Source organism: Carettochelys insculpta, chromosome 25 (genome assembly GCF_033958435.1).
Source record: "Carettochelys insculpta isolate YL-2023 chromosome 25, ASM3395843v1, whole genome shotgun sequence".
Classification (NCBI taxonomy): domain Eukaryota; kingdom Metazoa; phylum Chordata; order Testudines; family Carettochelyidae; genus Carettochelys; species Carettochelys insculpta.
The window spans coordinates 12,103,270-12,123,072 of NC_134161.1; the positions used below are offsets into that span (position 1 = coordinate 12,103,270).

At 48.5% G+C, this 19,803-nt stretch overlaps 1 protein-coding gene across 6 annotated transcripts in view; it reads right to left on the minus strand.

Moving 5' to 3' along the window:
* Positions 1–19,803, minus strand: part of LOC142001463 (neurotrimin) — a 709,680-nt gene that overhangs the window by 294,691 nt on the left and 395,186 nt on the right. For 3 of the 6 annotated variants that reach the window (XM_074976709.1, XM_074976711.1, XM_074976712.1), the window contains exon 2: positions 11,682–11,766. In XM_074976709.1, coding sequence (XP_074832810.1) covers positions 11,682–11,766 — 85 coding nt within the window. Of the gene's footprint in view, positions 1–11,681; positions 12,371–19,803 lie in introns of those variants that run through there. The other 3 variants (XM_074976713.1, XM_074976710.1, XM_074976708.1) reach the window with 1 other exon arrangement.

Consider the following 19,803-nt stretch of genomic DNA (forward strand, 5'->3'; position numbering starts at 1 on the left):
GCCTGCTCTGTAGTATGCTTCTCATTAGAAGTGGCCAGAAACATAAACCTGAAAAACTCTGCTGCTGCTGAACTGAGAGAATGAAGCTGAGAAATAATGAACCCACTGCAGAAAAACCAGACTCTAAAACCCAAACTAATGAATGTTCGGGTCCTCTCCAGGGCTCTGCATGTGTCTGATAAAACAGACACAGGTGTCGGGAGCCATTTATGGTTGCAGACTCAGAGTCAGTAAAAATCTCCCATCTCTGGGAAAAAAACAAAACTGATATTTCACCAGCTGCTTGTGTTGGAAGGTAGTTTTATTCTTGATTTACTCTGTTCTCATCGCCATGCAGAGCTGAACTCCCTTGTTCCTAATTCAACAATCTGCAGCCTTTCTTTCTATGCACGCATGCTAGTCACCACCTTTCAGTGCATCTCAGCCCTTCACCACCTTGTCTCCATCATAATGCCAATAGTTTTTTTCCCATCACCTGCTAAGTTAGCATGACACCTGGACCTTGAAATCTGCACAAATGCCTTCCTATGAACATAAACTCCTTTCCCTGTGACAGCTGCTTGGAAAGGACATACACCACTCATTGCAGGCTGAAGATTGCAGATAGTCAAAGGCAAGATTTTTAATCTAATTATTGGACTGCTTATGTACCGTAATGGATACCCCCAGCACATAGCGGATTTAGCCTTATTCTCTGGACATTTCACACAAATCTATACCAGAAGCAGCCCTCCATTGCCTTTTCAAATGTAACCAGATCAGCATGATACCATTTCGCATCCACTTCACACAAATACAATACGACTCCAGAGGCACAGCTTTGTCTAGACTGGCTCTCAGCCTTGCCAGCCTATGTACAAGGAACTACCTGACCATTTGAACAGCTTAGCAAATGCAATGTTTTCCATCAAGCCTGATTCAGGTGCATAAAAGTAAAGAGAGAGACTCCCATGGACTGTCAAAAGTCTGGGATGAGGCCCTTTGTCTCTATTACCTTGACGACATAGCATCCCCATACCCATTTGTATATGTTCTTTACGGTTCTTTTAACTTTTTAATTCTTGCCCATTGATGTGGTTAGTGAGGGATTCATTTCCCTTTTGGGGTCCAGGCTGCTCAACAAAAAATAATGGAAACATGCAAAACTGGCAAGGTTTTTTGCGCACATTTATTTCTTGAGGGGGGAGTGAAGGGGGAAGAGAGAAGGCGAGAAGAAGAGGAAAACTTGTAGGTGGAGTTAGATTGCCCAGCTTTGCTGAAGTCACTACACCAGGGCCCAGAAGCCTTTCTGAGGCAGAGAGCTGAAATTTGACCTTTTGATCTCTATGTACGGTCCAAGTGTTGGTGAGACTTTCTCAAGTCACTAATAGTCCTACTTACAACAGCTTCATTAATACATAAATGAAGATGCAGAGCTTTACCATTTAGAAGGTGGTTGGTGGCATTTGCTGCTCTTTTGTTAAGTCACAGCCTTTGACCAGGCTCCCAGCTACATGGGGGAGGAGGAGTGGGGCTGAGCTCCTGCTTCATGTGCTGATGAAAATCTGCTCAGGTGCCTCTCTTGGCACTTGTGCCGGGGGTTGCTGACCCCTGCACTAGAGTGACAGAGATTTATTCTGGCTGAAGAAATGGCAGCTGGTATCTATTATTTAACAATTGTACACAACAGTAAATCCACATGGCACTACTGAGTACGAAAGCTGTGCCAGACACCACCGGTTTCATTGCCTCAAAGGGCTTTGGCAATGCTGAAGAAGGCAATAGGAGGATGGGGCTTTGGGTAAGGATTCAAGCAGACATGGGATCAAGTTGTCCCTTCCTTCCTCATACCCCATCGCCAGGACATTCCGGTCCGTACAGGCAGGAGGTATTTGCGAAAGGTGGGCTCAGGCTAGGAGGGTCTTGAATTTAACGTGGCTTCCGGCTCATCACTAGCTGACCTAATAAGAGCATACCATAGAAATGGTTGACGTTGGAGGCTGATTTGAAGATAAAGGCCCAGGGACCTGCTTGCCATATGGGAATGGGAGGGTGTGTCATGTGTGGTGTGCATTAAGGGAGAAGGCGCAAAGCTGATAAGGGGGGAACCCAAGAGACTAGCATCTCTGGTCCAGCTGAGGCACACCTGAGGACATGTCTGGGAGATAAGGGCTTTAAGCTACCTTTGTGCCTCCCTGTTCCTAGATCAAGAAGAGCCAGTCCTCTCCCGCCAGTGCAAATTAAAGTTGATTTAATGCTGCTCTGTTTATGACATCTAGCAGTGATTCCCAGGGGCTATTCTGCTACCTAGGGAACAACCAGATGAAACATTTCTCCAGCCACATCCCCTTTTCCCTAGTCATACACCGTACCTCATCAGAGGATTCCCTTCCAATGGAGGAATTCTTCAGTTATCGTCTCTGCTATGGCTGCACCTACAGGCTCTAATCAAGAGCCGTACATCACTGTGCTAGGGGCTGTACACAGAGAGAGACAGTCCCCAATGCAAAGAGGTTATAATGAAAATAGACAAGAGAAGGGGTGGAAGAAGGGAAGTTTTGTCTCCTGTTACACAGTTGGGGCACAAGGGGCAGAGAAATTAAGTGAGTTGTGCAAGGTCACACAGGGACTCAGGGAATTCAACCTAGATCTCTAGAGCTCTGCAAATCCCTGGCTACCTACCTTAGCCACAGCGACCAGCGGTGGACGTGGATCATCATGGGCTCATTTTTGCGGATATGGATGCAGCTAGAACCCAGCAAATTTGCAGATATCCACTTTATACCTGTGGGTATCCACACCTATGGATGTCAGTGCAAGTATCCTCCACTCAATTTCGCAGATATGGCGCCAGATACAAATTTTGTACCCCTGCAGGGCTCTACAGATCTCCCAAGTCTCAGCCCAGCACTCTCAGTCACCACCACGTTTAGGGATGTTTTGAGCTGCCACACAGCACAGTTCATCTGTCTCCAACCAGAGGATCGCAGCTCTTCTGTATGGCTTTGTGAGCCCTAGGACATGGGGGACAAAACTTCCTTTGTCCCGGTTAACTGATCACTGGAGTTGCACACTTACAGCAGCAATCACAAGGAGCAAGCACGTAGCAAGACCCCCCTCCCTGATCCAAAAAGCTTCTTGTACTTCTGGCAGATCCTCATTGGCAGCTTTATTTTTTTACAGATACGTGAAATATTAGGAGCAGAAATAAATTCCAGAGTTCTATCAAGCCCCACTCAGATGGAAAGGGATAAGAATGTGTTCAACTAACTCCTGCCCAGAGAGCTCACAGGTGCAGGACTACGTGCTTGACCCACAGGACCAGAGATTCTGGGTATGTCCATGTTGCAACTGTGGAGTTTGATTGCAGCTCCTGTAGCTTTAATCTAGCTGGCTTGGGTACTAGAGCAGAGAAACTGCAGCAATGCAAACTTTAGCACAAGCTGTACAAACCCACCTGGAATTCTGGATAATTATTGGGGTGGGGGGGCGAGAGGGCTAAGTGATACTTGACTTTACGACCATGGTTTGACTGCCTCAGGACTCGAGCCTCCAGTGAGCTACAACCGCACCCTGGGATTGCAGTGCAGACACTTCTTCAGACAGCTCTGGAGTGCACGATGATTTACAGGCAGTTACTCTATCAGAAAAACTATCAAGGGAAACCTTCCCCTAGCTGAGCCCCTCTTAGACAAAAATGACACTGAAAAATCCACACATATCACAACTGGTTTTCTTTCAACCTGGCTCCTTCTCTGCCACCTCTCTCCCATCTCTGAGATGTGCTGACATGCCATTTTAGCAATGATTCCCCCTTATAAAAACATGCCAGCCTGAGCAAAGCAATTGACTTGGAGGCTGCAAACAAGCTTCCCTTGAACAATACAGGCCTGCAACAATGCTCTCCGCTTCCGCAGCTCTGTTCAGGCAAGCAGCTTACAGAGCAGTGCAAGGCACCTGAACTGACGGGTGAAAGGTGGAACCCAGGAGTGGTGGACTTCTGGTGCTCGCCCTATAATTTGCAATGATTTCTGTGAAGTTTGGAATTTGGGATTGGGTATGCAGGTGGGAATGTGTTCTTTGGCTTATACACCCTCACGCAAAGGCTTCAGGACAATATTTGTGTAATTTAGGGGTGCTTGCCCCTCCCTTCCAGACACCTCAAGGCGTCAAAGGAGTTGGGCCTGTAGGGAACTACAGAAGCCGAGGGGTCAAGACAAAGTCCATGAGACATTAACTGGGAAAGAAGATGAAGTTCACGGTGATGACAAATGAGTCAGTGGCTGAATTCCATCCAGGCTGCCACTGGGGGCTCCTTTACAGTCAAGCCATGCCTACGTTACCCAGAAGATTGACCTGCTCAAGGTTGATCTTCTGGGGTTTGATTTCGATTTCATGCACCTCAACGTGCAAAATCAATCTATAAGGGATCGGCACTTGACCTCTGTACTCCTTGTTATCATGAGGAGGAAGGGAGAAACTCTCCCATCGACCTTCCTCAGTGAGGATGGCCAGGTAAGTCAATTGCAGATCAGTTGATTCTAGCTACGCAACTGCTGCGGATGGAATTGTGTATCTGCAATCGACTTACCTAACTAGTGTAGACCAAGCCTTAGGGTGGAGCAGAAACTGGATGACTGTCCCCTGCGTTGGAAGTGATAAGCAGAGAGCCCAGATCAAATGGCACAGAACTGATTCCAGGGCAAGCAGGGACGAACGTGAGAACCTGGGAATATTTCATGGGAGCTGCATGCTGCGGGCCTTAGCCCTGGAAATGAACATGAATACAAATCCATGAGCAGGGACTTCAGTGGCTGCACAAGCATGCTGGGGTAGGAGGTCTGGGGTGAACCGTGAGAGACTCAGGCTGATTCTGACTGCAGAGGCATGAAGGAGAGACGTGGAAAGTTTCCCATACTGGTTCTCATGGATGCGTCAGCCCTGGTTCAGGGAGGCACTGAGGTCAAGGAACACACTGTGTATTGTAGGAAGCACTGCTGAGAATGAAACCAGGGGATTTGCTTTGTCGTTCCTCATTGTGGCCCACTTCAAATTGCCATCCATTCACACATGCATGGTGGCTGCTCCACCCCACCTCCTAGTTCTGCCTCCTGCCCCATTTCACTCTGAGCACCACTCATCCTCATCTGCACTGCCCATCACCTCCCATCTGCCACTGCTCCAACTTCCTTTTAAAAGAGCACCCGTTCTGCCAGCTGTGGACATCCCGCTTGAGACAGAAGATCCAGTGCTCAGGTCGTCCTAAGACATCCCTGCCTATGCTCCATCAGAGTGATGGCTGGGGAGGAGCTTTTCTGTCCCCTGCATCCTGGCAAAAGATCTCAGCTCATTGATTACAAACCCCTGGCAGCAGACCAAAAACCGCAGCAGAGATTTCCCATCACTCAACTCTGGCAGCCTGAGACGGGGGCGGAATCAGGGGTTAGTGCTTGGCCCAGAAGAGGGAGAGGTTCCAGTATTCATTTGTGTGTTTCAGTACCTGAAAGAGACAGGTCACAATGAACCACCTGAGCCCTGGTGGAAGTGGATGCAACTTTTCCAGAGAGCCACTTGGGCTGAATTTTGCTTTGTGTTTCTATTTGTGGGAGCAGGGGAAAAATCCCACTAGCTAAATCTGCTGCTGTTGACCAGAGAAAGTGTTCAAAATAAACCCCAACACTTAAGGGTGAAAATTTCCAAGAGAGTTTCAATGGACAAGCAATTATTTCAAGGGAACTTCAGCCTCTTTTCAGTTCTAGGTGAAAACTCGGTGTGGGTAAAATATGAACAGAATTATGAAAGGCTCAACACCTGAGCACTGCCTCAAATTGGTTGTGAACCAGAAATCAACCCTGTTTGGGGGGGGGGGGCTATCTTAAACTGGAGCCATTTTCAGAAAACACTCGCTTATTTCTGAGACAGATTGATTTTTCACTTAGGAATTGGGAAGTTTCATAGTAGTCTCCATGTGTCTTTTTTGTTTCGGAACCAAATTGTCACTTCCTCAGTATTATTCCATGAGTATAACATGGGGTGAAATGAATGTAGAAAATATAGCCCACAAAATGCTGCAAAAGGTTTCATGGAAAACCATGCTGCCAGTTTGCACAGCCTTAACAGAGATCATAGGAAACGCTGGGGCTCTGAGCCAAACCCAGACAAATGTCTGTTGAGTTCAGCTTGGAGTTTTGTGAGTTTTTCCAATTCAAATGCAAAAATGTACATGGTACGACTCCATATTCAAGCAAAACATGTACAAAGCTCCTGCAAAAACAGAACAACCCAGAAATTGGGCCCACAGGGACTCATGGTCTGCTTGGGCAACCAATGAGTTCAGTGGGAGGCTGTCCGAGTGTAAATGTCATTGCATGCTGATGCAATTCCAGGACCAAAGTGTGAAGTGAAATGGATGGATAGTTACTGCAGCTATGTCCACACTGCAGCTAGGCGTGTGGTGCCCAGTTCAAGTAGACATACATGCTAGCTCTCCTTGCACTAGAGTGCTAATGCAGCATAGCTGGGGGTTGAACAGATGGTGGCTCGGGAGAGCTGCCCAAGCACATATCTGAGGGTTCAGGCATGCTCCCAGCTGCAGAGCAGACGTGCTCTACTGAAACAAAATGGCAGGACACCCCCTTGCAGACTCTTTTCACACAGCACTGGGCACGTCTTGATTCTTCTCAGGCTGGAAACGGTAAAAGGAGCGTCACATTCATGGTTTATCAGTGATTTTGGGCCAGCTGGGCCTGGGAAGTGCAGAAGAGAGTGGAAAGGAAGATGACAGGCTGGAATCTTTCCATAACAAAAAAAATGTGAAAGGGCGTTTCTGTAGGCAGCTGTTTGGCTGACTTCTCATGGAAGTGAGTGTTCTAACCCTGCAGGGATGCTAATGCATTAGTACCATGGGATTTCTAAGGCCTTCGACTGGACTCCTTTATTTTTGGAAACCTAAACAAATCACATGTGAGCTTTACCATAGGGTAGCTCCCTTGACTCCAGCAAAGCTACCATCTGGTTTATGCCAGTTTGGGTGAGATTAGAATGAAGGCCTTTCCTGTTGATGTTTTAACATTAACCAAACTTTTTTTTTTTTTTTTTTTTTCAAAATTCCCCATGAAGATTGGGCTTGCTTCAAGTACCAGGCAAAAGTTTGGGTGAGTTTTTCTAGGAGATGAATGTCCTTGCCCATCATTAATTCATCTACTATATGTTTTAGTGTTTGTCTGTCTGTCGGTGCTACATTTGTTCAAGAACTCCTCTTAAAAGGTAAGAGCTCTGACCATGAAATTTGGTATAGTTTCCTCTTACCCTAACTTAAATCAAGGTCATGATTTGGTTGTGCCTGGAAAGGGGGAAATACCTGAAATTGCAGGATCTCCCAGAACATGGAAAGGGAAGGTGACCAACAGGGAATAGCAATATGGCAGAGTGACCACTGGAGGCAGCTGCAGCAGGAAAACAGTGGCCCCATGGAAACAGGGAGGGGTAACTGCCCTTCGACCCTAATCCCCACACCTCGGTCACAGTGCCATTCAGGGACTGCCCTGCTACCTCCCCACAACTCCCATGCACAATTAACCCAAATCATTTGCATAAACCAGTTTGAGTCAATCTTTTGAAGTAACATCCACAAGTCAGAACCTGCTCATGCATGGTCCTCAGCTTCTTCCATCCGGGACCCCATCTTAGCAGGTTCTTCTGCCGAGCTAGGAACACTTTTCTATATAGCATTGCAGTAAGGACAAGGTGGTTGTGAGCATTTAGGGTCATGACAACCAAGCCAAAGACCTGGGTCTAATGAATTCCCTTTGGAATTGGTGTGATGAATTGGTAGATACTCAGTCTGGTTGCCCCTGGACAGGTGCCCACACCCTAAAACTACAATGTTAGGGACATTAGCTCAGCTCCTGAGCAGAGCGGTCAAGGGCTGAGCAGGCCATGGAGAGTGAACACCTCTTTAAGCCCATGGCAGAGATCATTCTGCACCAGGATTGCAGCCCATGGGCAATGGGCAGAGTGAGTTTTCCCAGTCACTGGCCAGGCTGTAACAACACTGTGGATAAAGACAGACTTTTCTCTCCACAGGGCTGTCAATCGGGCGCCTCTCACAAGCGATGAATTAACTTCATTCTACAGGACAGCATAGTTGGAGTTTAAAACAGCATCCTTGGTGGATGCGAGCAGAAGTGGGCGCTCACCGTGCTGCTGCCTGCAGGCAGCTGTGGGACCCTAGGAACGTGCCATCCAGATTGGAGACAAAAGCAGCTCTAGAGGCTACTTACAGCAATCAGTGAAATATCAGCAAGGTATGATCTATAGGCGGCGGGGCGGGGGAGAGATCCAGGACTTTCCTAGTGCCCCAGGAAACAATGTTTCTTTCACTGCTAAGGTACTAAATTTGTGTTGCCTTTGCCGTGAAAGGACAAGAACAAAACTCCAGAGCCTCCTGCTTCCTTTGGGTGCCTTCGCTGCTTTCCAAAGTCCATAGGTCGTCCTCTGGAAAAGAGGGTGACTTTTCTTTGAGTCACTTCCATGATGCTAGGAACTGAGAGTGAATTGGCCATCTCCAGGGTCAGAGGAGACACCCATTGCAGGTGGATGGCGTCTCACTCAGAGCAGGACAAGCTACTCTGACCAGCATTACTATTCCACACAAGTTAACTCAGACACCAGCTTAATACTTTCACAGGCAGCCAGCGTTTGCCATCAGGTTTCAGACAAGAAGGATGGGGAGAGACTGCAGGAGACATTCACACGTCTTTGCTTTCCTATCTTGGGAATCTTTTATTTGCCTGCCCTCTTCCCCTGGTTTGCATGAGCACATGTGTCTGCATGGGCACCTGTGAGCATATGTGTGGTGCATGAAACCCTGAGTCTGAATGCCTGAATCAAGATAAAAATTCGCATGCGGGGGAATATCAGTAGGGATAGAATCCAGCATCCACCAGTTGAGCTGAAGGGCTAACTCCAGGAGATGATAATAACATAGTAGCCTGTTGTCTTTTATGCGCAATGCTCACTAGAAGGGTATTGTGGTTTGCATGTCCCTAGGAAAGCGTGTGAGGTGCAAAGTTGCCTGTCTCCTCAGACACTGGTGCACAAGTTTTTGTGTCTGTGGACATCTGTCACCAAACAGTATCTCTTGTTAAACTCCTGTAGTGGATGGGCTCTTGTGTCAAACTCAGGAAACCACACAACCATCCCAGAGCATTCAACTGCACTGCTGCTGCCTACTCAACCAAACCCACATTCCCTGGGGGTTTGATGTGACCCATGTATGCGCAGGACTTTTCCACTTTTTCCTATGGGCTTCCTTTACAAAGGGGAATGTCCCAGCTCCTGACTCACTTTCTTGTCCTTTGTTCTCTGCTGACACCACAGGACCACTCGTAGTGCAGTACATCTCTACCAACTTTCCACACATGCAGAGTGTCCAGGCTCATGTTACAGCAGAGTGACCAGGATACAGGACATGACACAGAGGCAGAAAGACCAATTCACACTCTCCTTCTCTTTTGGGGGCGGAGGGAAGGGCAGGACAGGAGGGAACTGGGGTGTTAGCCAGTGCTAGTCCCTGGCATCCATATCCCATTGTCACCTTTGCTGCCTGGTGCCCCTGCCAGCCCTGTGTTTGGCATTCCCATTCCAATGCTTATTGCATGCATTCTGGTCACGGGCAAAGGAATGGCCTCTGGACATGGTGCAGTGCTGCTCACTATGGACCAGGCTAGGTCTTGGGCAAGCTTCTCCCAACAGAGCTTATCTGGCTAAACTCTGAGCTGACCACCCCTTGGTTTTCCATTACCCTCACACACCACCAGGCTAATGCAGATTTTATCCAAGGGAAAACCACCCATCTGCTCACCTTCTGGGATCCCCGAAACTGAGAATTCTGCAGTGAATGAGCAAGTGCTTGGAGAGAAGGAATTGACAACATCACAACCACAGGGGACAGATCAGCAGAGCCTGGGAGGGGGAGTCCAGTGTTCCCTCTCATCTCTTCCACCCATGAGCACCATACATTTTACATGCACCAAAGCGTGTGCAAATGTGCACCACCAGTAGAAACAAAAGAACTAGCTGTGGGTGCTCTGCTAATTGGATGGATGACACTGGAATCTCTCTAAGCAACTGCCCATGTGCACAACTTACAGGGAACACTGTCCTACACAGACATTGTGCTTATGTTTCCAAAGGCAGAAAAGGGCCCTAATTTAATTTCTTGTCCCTGCACCACTTCAAACGAGAGACTCTACCGGCATTTCATGTCCACCTCCCCGATGCCAGTGCCACATTATGTCCACCCTTGGCACCGTTCCACTCACTGCCGCAGAGTTGGAGAGCTTAGATTTTGCCCAAAATGACCAGCAAACATTAATGTAGCTACTGCAACACACGGCCACTGAAAAGTCGCTCCTGAGCATGAGAGTTTTAATTACCAGTGGTGAAGCTTTCAATTAAAACCTATCCTTTACAGAACAAAGAAAGATTCTCATTGCCAGCGACAAGGGAGACCCATTAGATGATAGAGTCTATCTGCTGCCAGAGGAGGAATGGGTGTCTGGGTAAAAGACATCCCAGATAACACATAGACTGCGATCTGAGGCATTATATGTTCAGCGGCATCCTCTGTCTCTGCGTCCCTTGGATAAAGCCCATTTCTTCCCTATATGCAATATCCCCCCCCCATCCCCAGCATTATGAACAGAGAAGGAGGGAGGTGCCCCAACAGTTCTGTTCACATCTCTGAATGCTCCAAAGAGTTAATGCCTGCAAGGAATCAAACCCCACAGGCTGGAGTGTGCATGCAATGGGATTTTAATGAGCAGTTCTGCAGGCGAGGCACACTGGCATTTGCATTCCCCATGCCTGGCACCAAACTGATCACCCCTCCCATCAGTGACATCTTACGGCTGCTCCTCACTCTGCTTCTGGCTCTCAACACATGCCTGCCGATGCCTACGAACTCGGGATTCACAAACTTCAGGGATGGCATGTACTTTGCAAATGCACAAGCCCAGCACATGGTTACTGGATGTGTACCAGAGGCATCTTTAACAGCAGCCTCAGCAGACCAGCGCTTTCTCGATCCCACAATATAGGCATGCACAAGTCCACACATTCTGCAAAATGATCAGGCCAGAGCCCCAGCAAGGCCAGAGATGCCAGAGCCTTAACCAACCCAACCAGACACCAGCACAGAAGCAAAAAAGGACCAACCCACACACCCCTTGCCATTCAGTGATTTGAAGGAAAGGAACAGGGGTTCAGTTAATGGTAACTCCCTTCCAGGCATCCAGATCTCACTGCCAGCTTTGCTGCTTGGCATCTGTATTTACCTGCCCATCCCCTGCATGGCACCAGCATTCCTGTGCCAATGGAGTAACAGAATTTGCCTTTGGTCCTTTGCAGAGACCATGGTGACCTCTGAGCCGCCAGCCTCAGCCCTCCATCAGCAACCCCTTTGCCTAGTCCACTAAGCCCACAGACAGGAGCTACAGAGGCAGCATGGCATTTTCATCCCCTGCTTTTCCTGCAGAACTCAGGACAAGCCACGTCCGAGTCAGGGCTAAGCAGCAGCCGTCCCCGGTAGCCATGTGGCGTGGAAAGCCCCCCGCTCCACAGGCCAGTGACTTGCCCTGGGGCCGGAGCGCCCACAGAGCGACCCCCCCAGAGCCCCAGAGAAACACATCTGCTCCTACCTGAGGGTGGCGCTCTCCCCTTGCCTGACGGTCACGTTGTCCATAGCTTTGGGGAAGGTGGCATCTCCGCTGCGCACGGGCACTCCTGCGGGCACAAGGAAGAGCAGCCTGAGACTCAGGGCGACGAGGCACCTCCAGGGCAAGACTAAGCGCCCACCGAGCCCCATCGCGGGCCGCGGGGACTCTCCACAAAGGCCACCGGGAGAGGCGGGGAGGCGCAGGCTGGCAGCGCCGGGCAGAGCCCCGGCTCCTCGGAGATCAGCAGCGCCCCTGGGACTCCAGCCTGCTGCGGAGCATCGGGGGGAGTCCCGGGCGTCCCGGGGGAGCGCAGGAACGGTGCTGGGCGCGTCCCCAGCCGGCTCCTCCGGCTCACAGCTCCGCAGTCACTTTGCGGGAGCTAGGCTGCCATCGCCGGGGCCGCACCAGGGGGAGTCAGGGGCCGGGCTCCTCCGCGGGGAGAGGAGCGGCCGGGAAGGGTCCGGCTCGGCTCAGCGCGGGGCGGACGCGGGCGCAGCAGCCGCAGCCGGGGCCAGGCGAGCGGCGCGGGAGCCGGCGGCTGCCCCCGCTCTCAGCAGCCCAGCTGCGCTCTGCCGGCCGGCCGGGAGCATCGCCTCGGAGCGCGCCCGGCCGGGGTTGTCATGGCAGCGGCTGCATCCCTGCCCAGCGCCGGGGCTCCGGTCCAGCCCCACCGAGCGGCGCGGCCCCGGCCCACCCAGCGGCTGCGGGGCGAGCCCGGTTAACCCTGCCCGCGCCGGGCCGGCTTTAACCCCTCCTGCCCACGCCCCCGCGGGCGGAGCTCGCCTTCTCTCCGCCACCCGCTGAACAGCCGCTCTCGGCCCCGCCCAGGGGCTCGCCGGGCGGTCAGCGCCGCGCCTCCGGACCAGCTCCGGGCTGGTGCCCCGCCACTTGGCCCAGGGGGAAACTGAGGCACGGAGCGGCCCCCGGCGAGGCAGCGGGGGAATAAACCAACCCGGGGCTGCCAGTGCTAACACCGCGCTAGTCATAACACCGGGAGCCGGGTGGAGCCCGAAAGACTTTCTCCCAACTCCCAAGTTAGGACGCGGCGCCGTGCGCCTGGGAGCGCCTGCCTGCCTGCCTCGCTGCACCCTGGGTCACCGCCCTGCACACTCCGCGCAGGGAAGAGGTGCCAGAGAGACAGCCCGGAAAAGCAGAGTCCGTTAGCCCGAGGAACAGGTGCAATGCAGACAGCCCAAGCGCAAGCCCGTGGTCAGGCACTGCAATGGCTCCTGGGGCTTGGCTGCTACTAAACCCGGCGGTTTGGGTCAGCTAGTCACACAGGCTGAGCGCGCAGAACTGCACCTCAAGTCCAGGGCCCCTCACCTACTGTAAAGGGTGGTCTTAACGAGCAGGGCCCCCGGGAACCCAGCGAGAACTGCGATTTCATTTCGCCCAGGCACCCAGCAACTCTTACACAGCACCGTGTGTTTGTTTTAGCACAGTCACATGGATCTGAGCTGGAATCAAACCCCTGACCTAAATGGGAAAAGATCCATAACCTGCTACTAATCCCTTGAGTCTTCCAATCCCCTGTAAACTATTTAATTAATTAACTCTGCTATTTAATTTCGTAAACATGCCATTTGTCAGGTAGAGAAGACACTATCTACTAACGCTTTGTTGTTGCTATGTTGATGCATCAGGAAGTTGGGTTTTTTTGGTTTTGTATTTTTGTTAGTTTGTTTGATTTTGCCAGTTTTTTCCATTTCTTTAAAAAAAAATTCTTTTTTTAATTTAACACTGGTAGAAGGTGCTGGACTGACACTCCTAGGGGCAGAGACCATATTCAGCTACAGGAAGATAAGAGGACTGGGGCAAACAACCTAACTAGTTTTAAAATGGAGCAAAACAGGGTTGCATGTGATAGCAGGGGACTGGACTGCATGAACCAGGAAGTTGCCCCAGTTATGTTCAGGGCATACATACAACAAAGCATAAAATACTGGGGATGGAAGATTACAATGTATCACAACTTTATTTCTTAGAGTTCTGCATGGTCACACACAGGAAGCCCGCAACAGAGAGCAGGCTGCTCCCCAAACCAGAGTGACAAAGCTACTCCCCTTACTGTGTCCCAGACAGATTGCCAAACCATCAGATTCCATGCTTCCCTGCAGAGGCATCTAGCCTGCAAGCAGGACCAGGAAAACTCTTAGTAAAGAGCTTGGTGCTTTTACAGAATCTTCCCGCCCTGTGTTCCTGTTTCTCACCCTGCTATGGGAGGAATCCACACCCTGACATGAGAAGTTTGGTCCATTCTGACAACTAAGGGTTAAACCAACTTTGTTTATTGTTCCCTTGATTACTGTCACTCCCCAAAGCCCCACTGGGGACTCAGACCCCAGTGCACCCCACCCTACAAAACAGAGCGGACAATACATATGAGGTTAGTGAGACAACTTTTACGCTAGGAGGAAACCTGAGAACAACTGAGTTTATCTCATATGGAGCTTTCCAGATCTCCTCCTGGCTGTTTGTGCCTATCTATTGAGCCTTCACTGTTAGCATTTAAAAAAAAGTGGAACTCTCAGAGCCATTCAGCTAACCCCTCTCTTCCCGTATCCCAATGCACATGGGTCTCTGTTGCCTTCTAGGTTTGTGGGTGACTCCTAAAATCAAAGGCTCTGAAGGCTTGTCTGGCAAGGGGGTTCAGGCAGACAGGTGAACACTAGTCTAGCATACACCAAACCCAGGACATTTGTTGATTACAGGAATGTTGTACAAGACGTACTAAGATTCCAAATCCCACCATAATATGCATTGGACTCAGGGTCACTCATAGGATGGCTTCTCTTTGGGCATCTGCTGCAGAGCGACTCTTCCCGTCTTTCATATTTCCCCAATACAAAGGGACGGTCAGCAGTGGAACACCACCCTTCACACACGGGCCCTGCTCAGTCTATCTTTGATGCCATCCTGTACTTCATTCTCCTGCAGCCTCCAGCCCCTTTTTCCACACGGCAAAAAATGATTCCCACAGGAAAAGTGCTGTGAGCCTGTTGCTTGCCAAAATCAACACGGCCTTTCACGGAATTGAACATTAAATGTGCCACCCATGTTCTCCTTGGGGTGACCTTTCAACAGGCTACACTTCCAGCCTCCTTGAATCAGCTCCCCTTCCCTTTTAATAAGACAGAGAGGCATTGGAGGCAAAAGTTCTTTGAGTACAGAGGATGAAAGGTATGTGAAGAGCTTGGATTAAGGAGATATAAGAAAGAGCTGAGTCGTGTTTAAAGAGAAATTAATTCAGCTACAGGAGCAGGAGATCTGAAGCATCCCCTAACCAATTTGGACCATGCAGAGCATCTCACCATGCAGGATGCCAAGCGGCAAAAGTTCTAGCCAATGAAACAAAAGAAAGAAGCGCTCCATCAACAGGGCATGATATCATCGGCTGATACGATACCATGATGCTGTGATTGGGTGAAGCATGAAGCAGCATGATCCAATGGTTAGTTTGCTGACCTGTGACATATGAGACTCTGGATCATATTCTCTGCTTTGTTGTTGACTTCCATTTGGACCTTGGGCAAGTCACTTAGTCTCTCTGTGCCTCAGTTCCTCATCTGTACAATGCGGATAAAAGCACTGATCTATCTCAGAGGGTAAATGTACTGTGAGGGTAAATGTAGTTATTATGAAGGGCTCAGACTGTATGGCAATGGAGGCCATATAGAGAATAGAAGAGAGTAGGTAGAATAGAGTGAGGTGGGGCAGGGTATTTGGAAGGAGGAGCTGGCCAATGCGCTGATGATTTGAAGCTATGTTCTCCCCCCGGCCCACAACAAAGCCTGCCTGTGCATACCAAGTCCTACCAAGTCCCCACTCCACTGCTCTGTCTCCCCTTCTTACACAGACACAATCTACAAACAAACCAGCCTGTCGCAGCTCATCTCCCTGCCGATCGCTGTAATTGGTTCCAATTTTTAAAATATCCATAGACAGAAAACACATGCACACAAACAGCAAAGAGATAAAGCCAGCCAGATTCCTTTGAATAATTGTGTGGCTCTGGGAGTGGAGGAACCAGCCGTTGAGTCCAGCTGTGACTGTGCAGCAGCAGAAGAGAGAGAGCTTTGTAGCTTCCCCCGAGGACACGAGCAATCAGTTTCCATTGCTGGATTTGGACCAAGACAGAAGTCTGGGGTCTCCACATGGGAGGGTGCTTACAGACTGGCATGCAGCTCAAAAAGGGATATGGCATCTTTTCTGATTTCTCCCAGCTTTTGCCGTACTCCTGTAAAGATCAGTTTCCCTTGTGATGGTTGCCTGCCAAGAGCAAACAGCAAGAAATATATTCCCAATCTGTTCTTTCTTTCTAACAAGGCTAAATGCACCCCACAATAAACAGGGACCCAGTAGACCCTGAAATGCAATGCACAGCCTGACAAGGAGAGGGTTGGCTAAACTGACCAGTGGGAGGCTTGGGGAAGACATGAGATAGATTTAAAGATCACCTAAACTGGACTAGTATTTCCCCCAGGGTTATCAAAAACAGATGGACCCAGGAAAGGCAAAAGGGCAGAAGAATAAATAGTTCATGAGTCAAGCCTACAGAGAAATCTCCAGGGACACCCTGGAGTAGACAGAAGCTATCTGAATGAGAGCAGAGAACCCCAAAATCTTGCAGTGTCATAGACAAGGTGGATGGGAGCCTTAAGGGTCTCAATAAGGTGTGGGGAAGCATGTTAAAATCCTCACTTTGTCAGTGAAGTAAAATGCCTTTGAGCATTTACTCTTTTTTTTGTTTTTGTTTTAGAGCGCAATTGGACAGAGACAGTGCAAAATTCAGAGATGAGCCAGGCAGACCCTGTAAAATTCAACTGTTCATAAGAATTCACAAACACCTTTCCATCCTTAACTCTCAGGGCCTTTGCAGTTCTGCTATGACCTTCAACATCAAGGAAGTATGTCTGCATGCAAACAAACCCCTAAACTCCCAGCAAAATTCAGTAATAACCACCAAGTTCTGCCTAAGTTAGCTTCCTTACACAATTCTGACGCAAAAATGGCCCCTGGGTCTTGTGTCAAGTGTGAGCAAAATCCCCAGATGCAATCATTCCTGAAATTTGAGGGACTTTGGGGTGGCTTCTGCAGCCAGCGTTTCTTTATCATTTGTTGTCCAGGGTTGTGTGTCAGTTCAAGACAGGTTAATTTACACTTTCTTTCAGTTTTGCTGCAAACACTTGGCACAGTGTTCATGTTTAGCTTACACGTGGGTGTACGTAGGAGGCCATTGATATAGTAGTACAGACACAATGAAACATCAAACACTACGCAGAAAATATATACCCACTCATAAGGAAGAATTTTATTACAGAAAAACTTAACCTGTTGAAATTCTTGGTGTGTGCAATGTGTATAATTAGATAAGCAACATTTTGTCTTAATTTACAGACTCTTATGCGCACAGATTTCAGGTACTATAGTGAGTTCATGCACTACATCATAAAGCCTGATTATGGATGGACACGTAGACAATTTTGAAATTGCCAACTCTCATCTGAAAGTTAATTGGTTTAAAATTCATCCCTTATAGCCACTGTAACATCTGTGCATGCTATACCCTTAACACACACACAATTATTCCATCAACCTCTTTCATGCTATCATGTTAAATGCTCTCCTTAAGCAACTTGACTGTTACAAAGGTGCTTCACAAAACTTCACACTTGCTACCTAAGCAACTCACCCATTAAAGTCAACGGGTTGTAAAAGTCTTTTAAAAAAATCAAGATTCGGCGAAGACACAAAGGATTCATACCCATCCACACTGACACAGGATTCATTGGCTAATTGTTTTCCATTCCTAGGAGTGGCTCCAATAAAAAACAGTGAGAGCAGGTGTTACATGACTCATCTTCCTAGAGGAATTCCTTCCATGAACGGAGACAATGCTCAGGCAAGACACTGCACCTCTCTGCTGTGCCAGATGTGAGATTCCCAAATAATGCTAGTTCATTTCCTCACCCTGCAGCTCTACCAGAGATATGACTTACTTGTCCTTCCACTGGCTTTCTTTTTTTTTTTTTTTAAATTTCCCATCACAGCCTAGTCTCACGCAGGCTAATGTGTCAATGTGACTTCTCCCCGCTCTTTCCCCTTCATGTCTCTCAATCTCCTGGTTCCCCAAACCCTGAAACTGCTCCAGCTCTTGTCTGGCTAATACTTTCTGGGAGCCACCCCAAAAAATTGTTTGATTTGGATTCGGCAGTAACAGGAGCAGCTGCTGTCACATGTGAAGAGGAGTGATGATTATTAGCAATATATTTATTGAGTTTTAAAAACATAATACAAGAGGCTCCGTTAATCCCCCAATAAAGACGCAGTTAATATTTAACTGGCATTTATTTAAACTTACAGTAACTGTCCTATTAAATGTAAATTAACTGTGCATTTGGGAGCCTTTCCCTGAAGTCTTGCTGAGATTCCACTGATCCAGTCTTTCTACTCCCTGCACTTTACACCAGGCAGCAAGCCAGAAAAAGAACATTTCCTTTGCCCTTTAAAAAGCTAGTGAGTTTGGGGGATGGTTTAGTGTCTCTCTCTCTCTCCCTTCTCGGCTGTCTGGGTCTTATTTTAAAATGGAACTTAACTCTTTCAAACCCCCATGACAAGTTATTTTGGAGGCTGAGAGAAGAGCAGGATCTTGCAGCCATTTGCTCGTGCAAGAGAAGCCCACTGACAGCCAAGAGGGCTGCTTGGGTGTATAGGGAGCTGTTACATCCTTAAAAGTTGCAGGTGTGGCTCTCATTGAGTCAGATCCTACCATGTAGTGCCCAGCTGACTTCGGGGGCTGGTGGAGGATTTTCCTTTCCCATGAGAAACCTGAGGGGGTGGATAGTCATCCTGATCCACCTTCACCCAGCCCCAACATGGCCACACCGTTGCTTGGGGTAAGCCCTTGGTGACCTACTACTACTACTTAACTCTTGTACTCCATGTGGAGCATGGGTCATCTACAAGTCTCCTCCGCTTCACTCTGCCTTGGGACAAAACTTCAAGCTGGCCCCAGGAGTACCCCAGTTGTTGTCCTTCAGTCTCAGTACACCTTCTCCATGTTGTCCAAGGTCTTCCTCTTTTGCATTTTCCTTGCAGGTTCCATATGAGAGCTTGATGGACTATGCTTCATGATGGTTTTCTGAGAGTGACCACCCACTGTTATAACCACTCTGCATTGCTGGGGCATATTAGAGCAACCTTTAGGCTGCTCAAAAGCATTACCATTTGGGCAGAGAGACCCAGGATTATGGACTCAAAGGGAGATGGGGTACATAATTGTCTTAAAGATGCTCTTTGCATCTTCCCTCGACAATAAGTCCAAGTGTTTCTCAGCCCCATGGGAAAATCAGAGCCCTGCTACCTGTTGCATTTGACTACATTTATCCAGCAAACACAAAATAATAATTTTATTTATGACATGCCACAGTTGTACATGTCACTTTCAGATTTATACCAGGAGGCTGAAGAAATTATCTTGGAAATCCAGAACGTTAGTGGCTCAGTGGGAGGTTATTAAACAGGACTGGTCTTTGCTCTCCTTGCTACAAATCAATATTGTTTTTTAATATAGATATATAATTCTGTTTCTTGAGGCTTGGTTGGGAACTTAGTTTGTTACAGGAACACTTAGAAAGTCAGTGCATGGTCACGCATTGCTTCCTCACCTGCATGTGAGCAGGGCTAAACCAGGCACCAGAGACATCTATTGATGTCAGACAGAAGCATGCCATCAGCCATCTAGTGGTATTTTATAAGCATGCAGCATTAACCCAGCACTCTACAATTCACTCCGGTCCGAATTTTAATAGGGAGTCGCAGGGTACAGAGGAGAAACTGAGTAGACTAAAATAAAACTAGATCCAAAACTTCCCCTGAATTATTTGTGAGCTAAGGAGTAGTTTGGTTAAATGTGAAAAACCACAGACAAAATGTTTCCAGTTGGAGGGTTTTATGATTCTTTTCCTATTTACTTCTCCCGTATATTCACCCAGAGTCATGCTGTCTGACCTAGCACAATGGAGCCCAGTAATAGGGCTTTCCCAAATCTGGGTCCAGGTGCTGCAGGAAAACAAGCTTTTCACTGTGGAGGTTTTCTTACTAA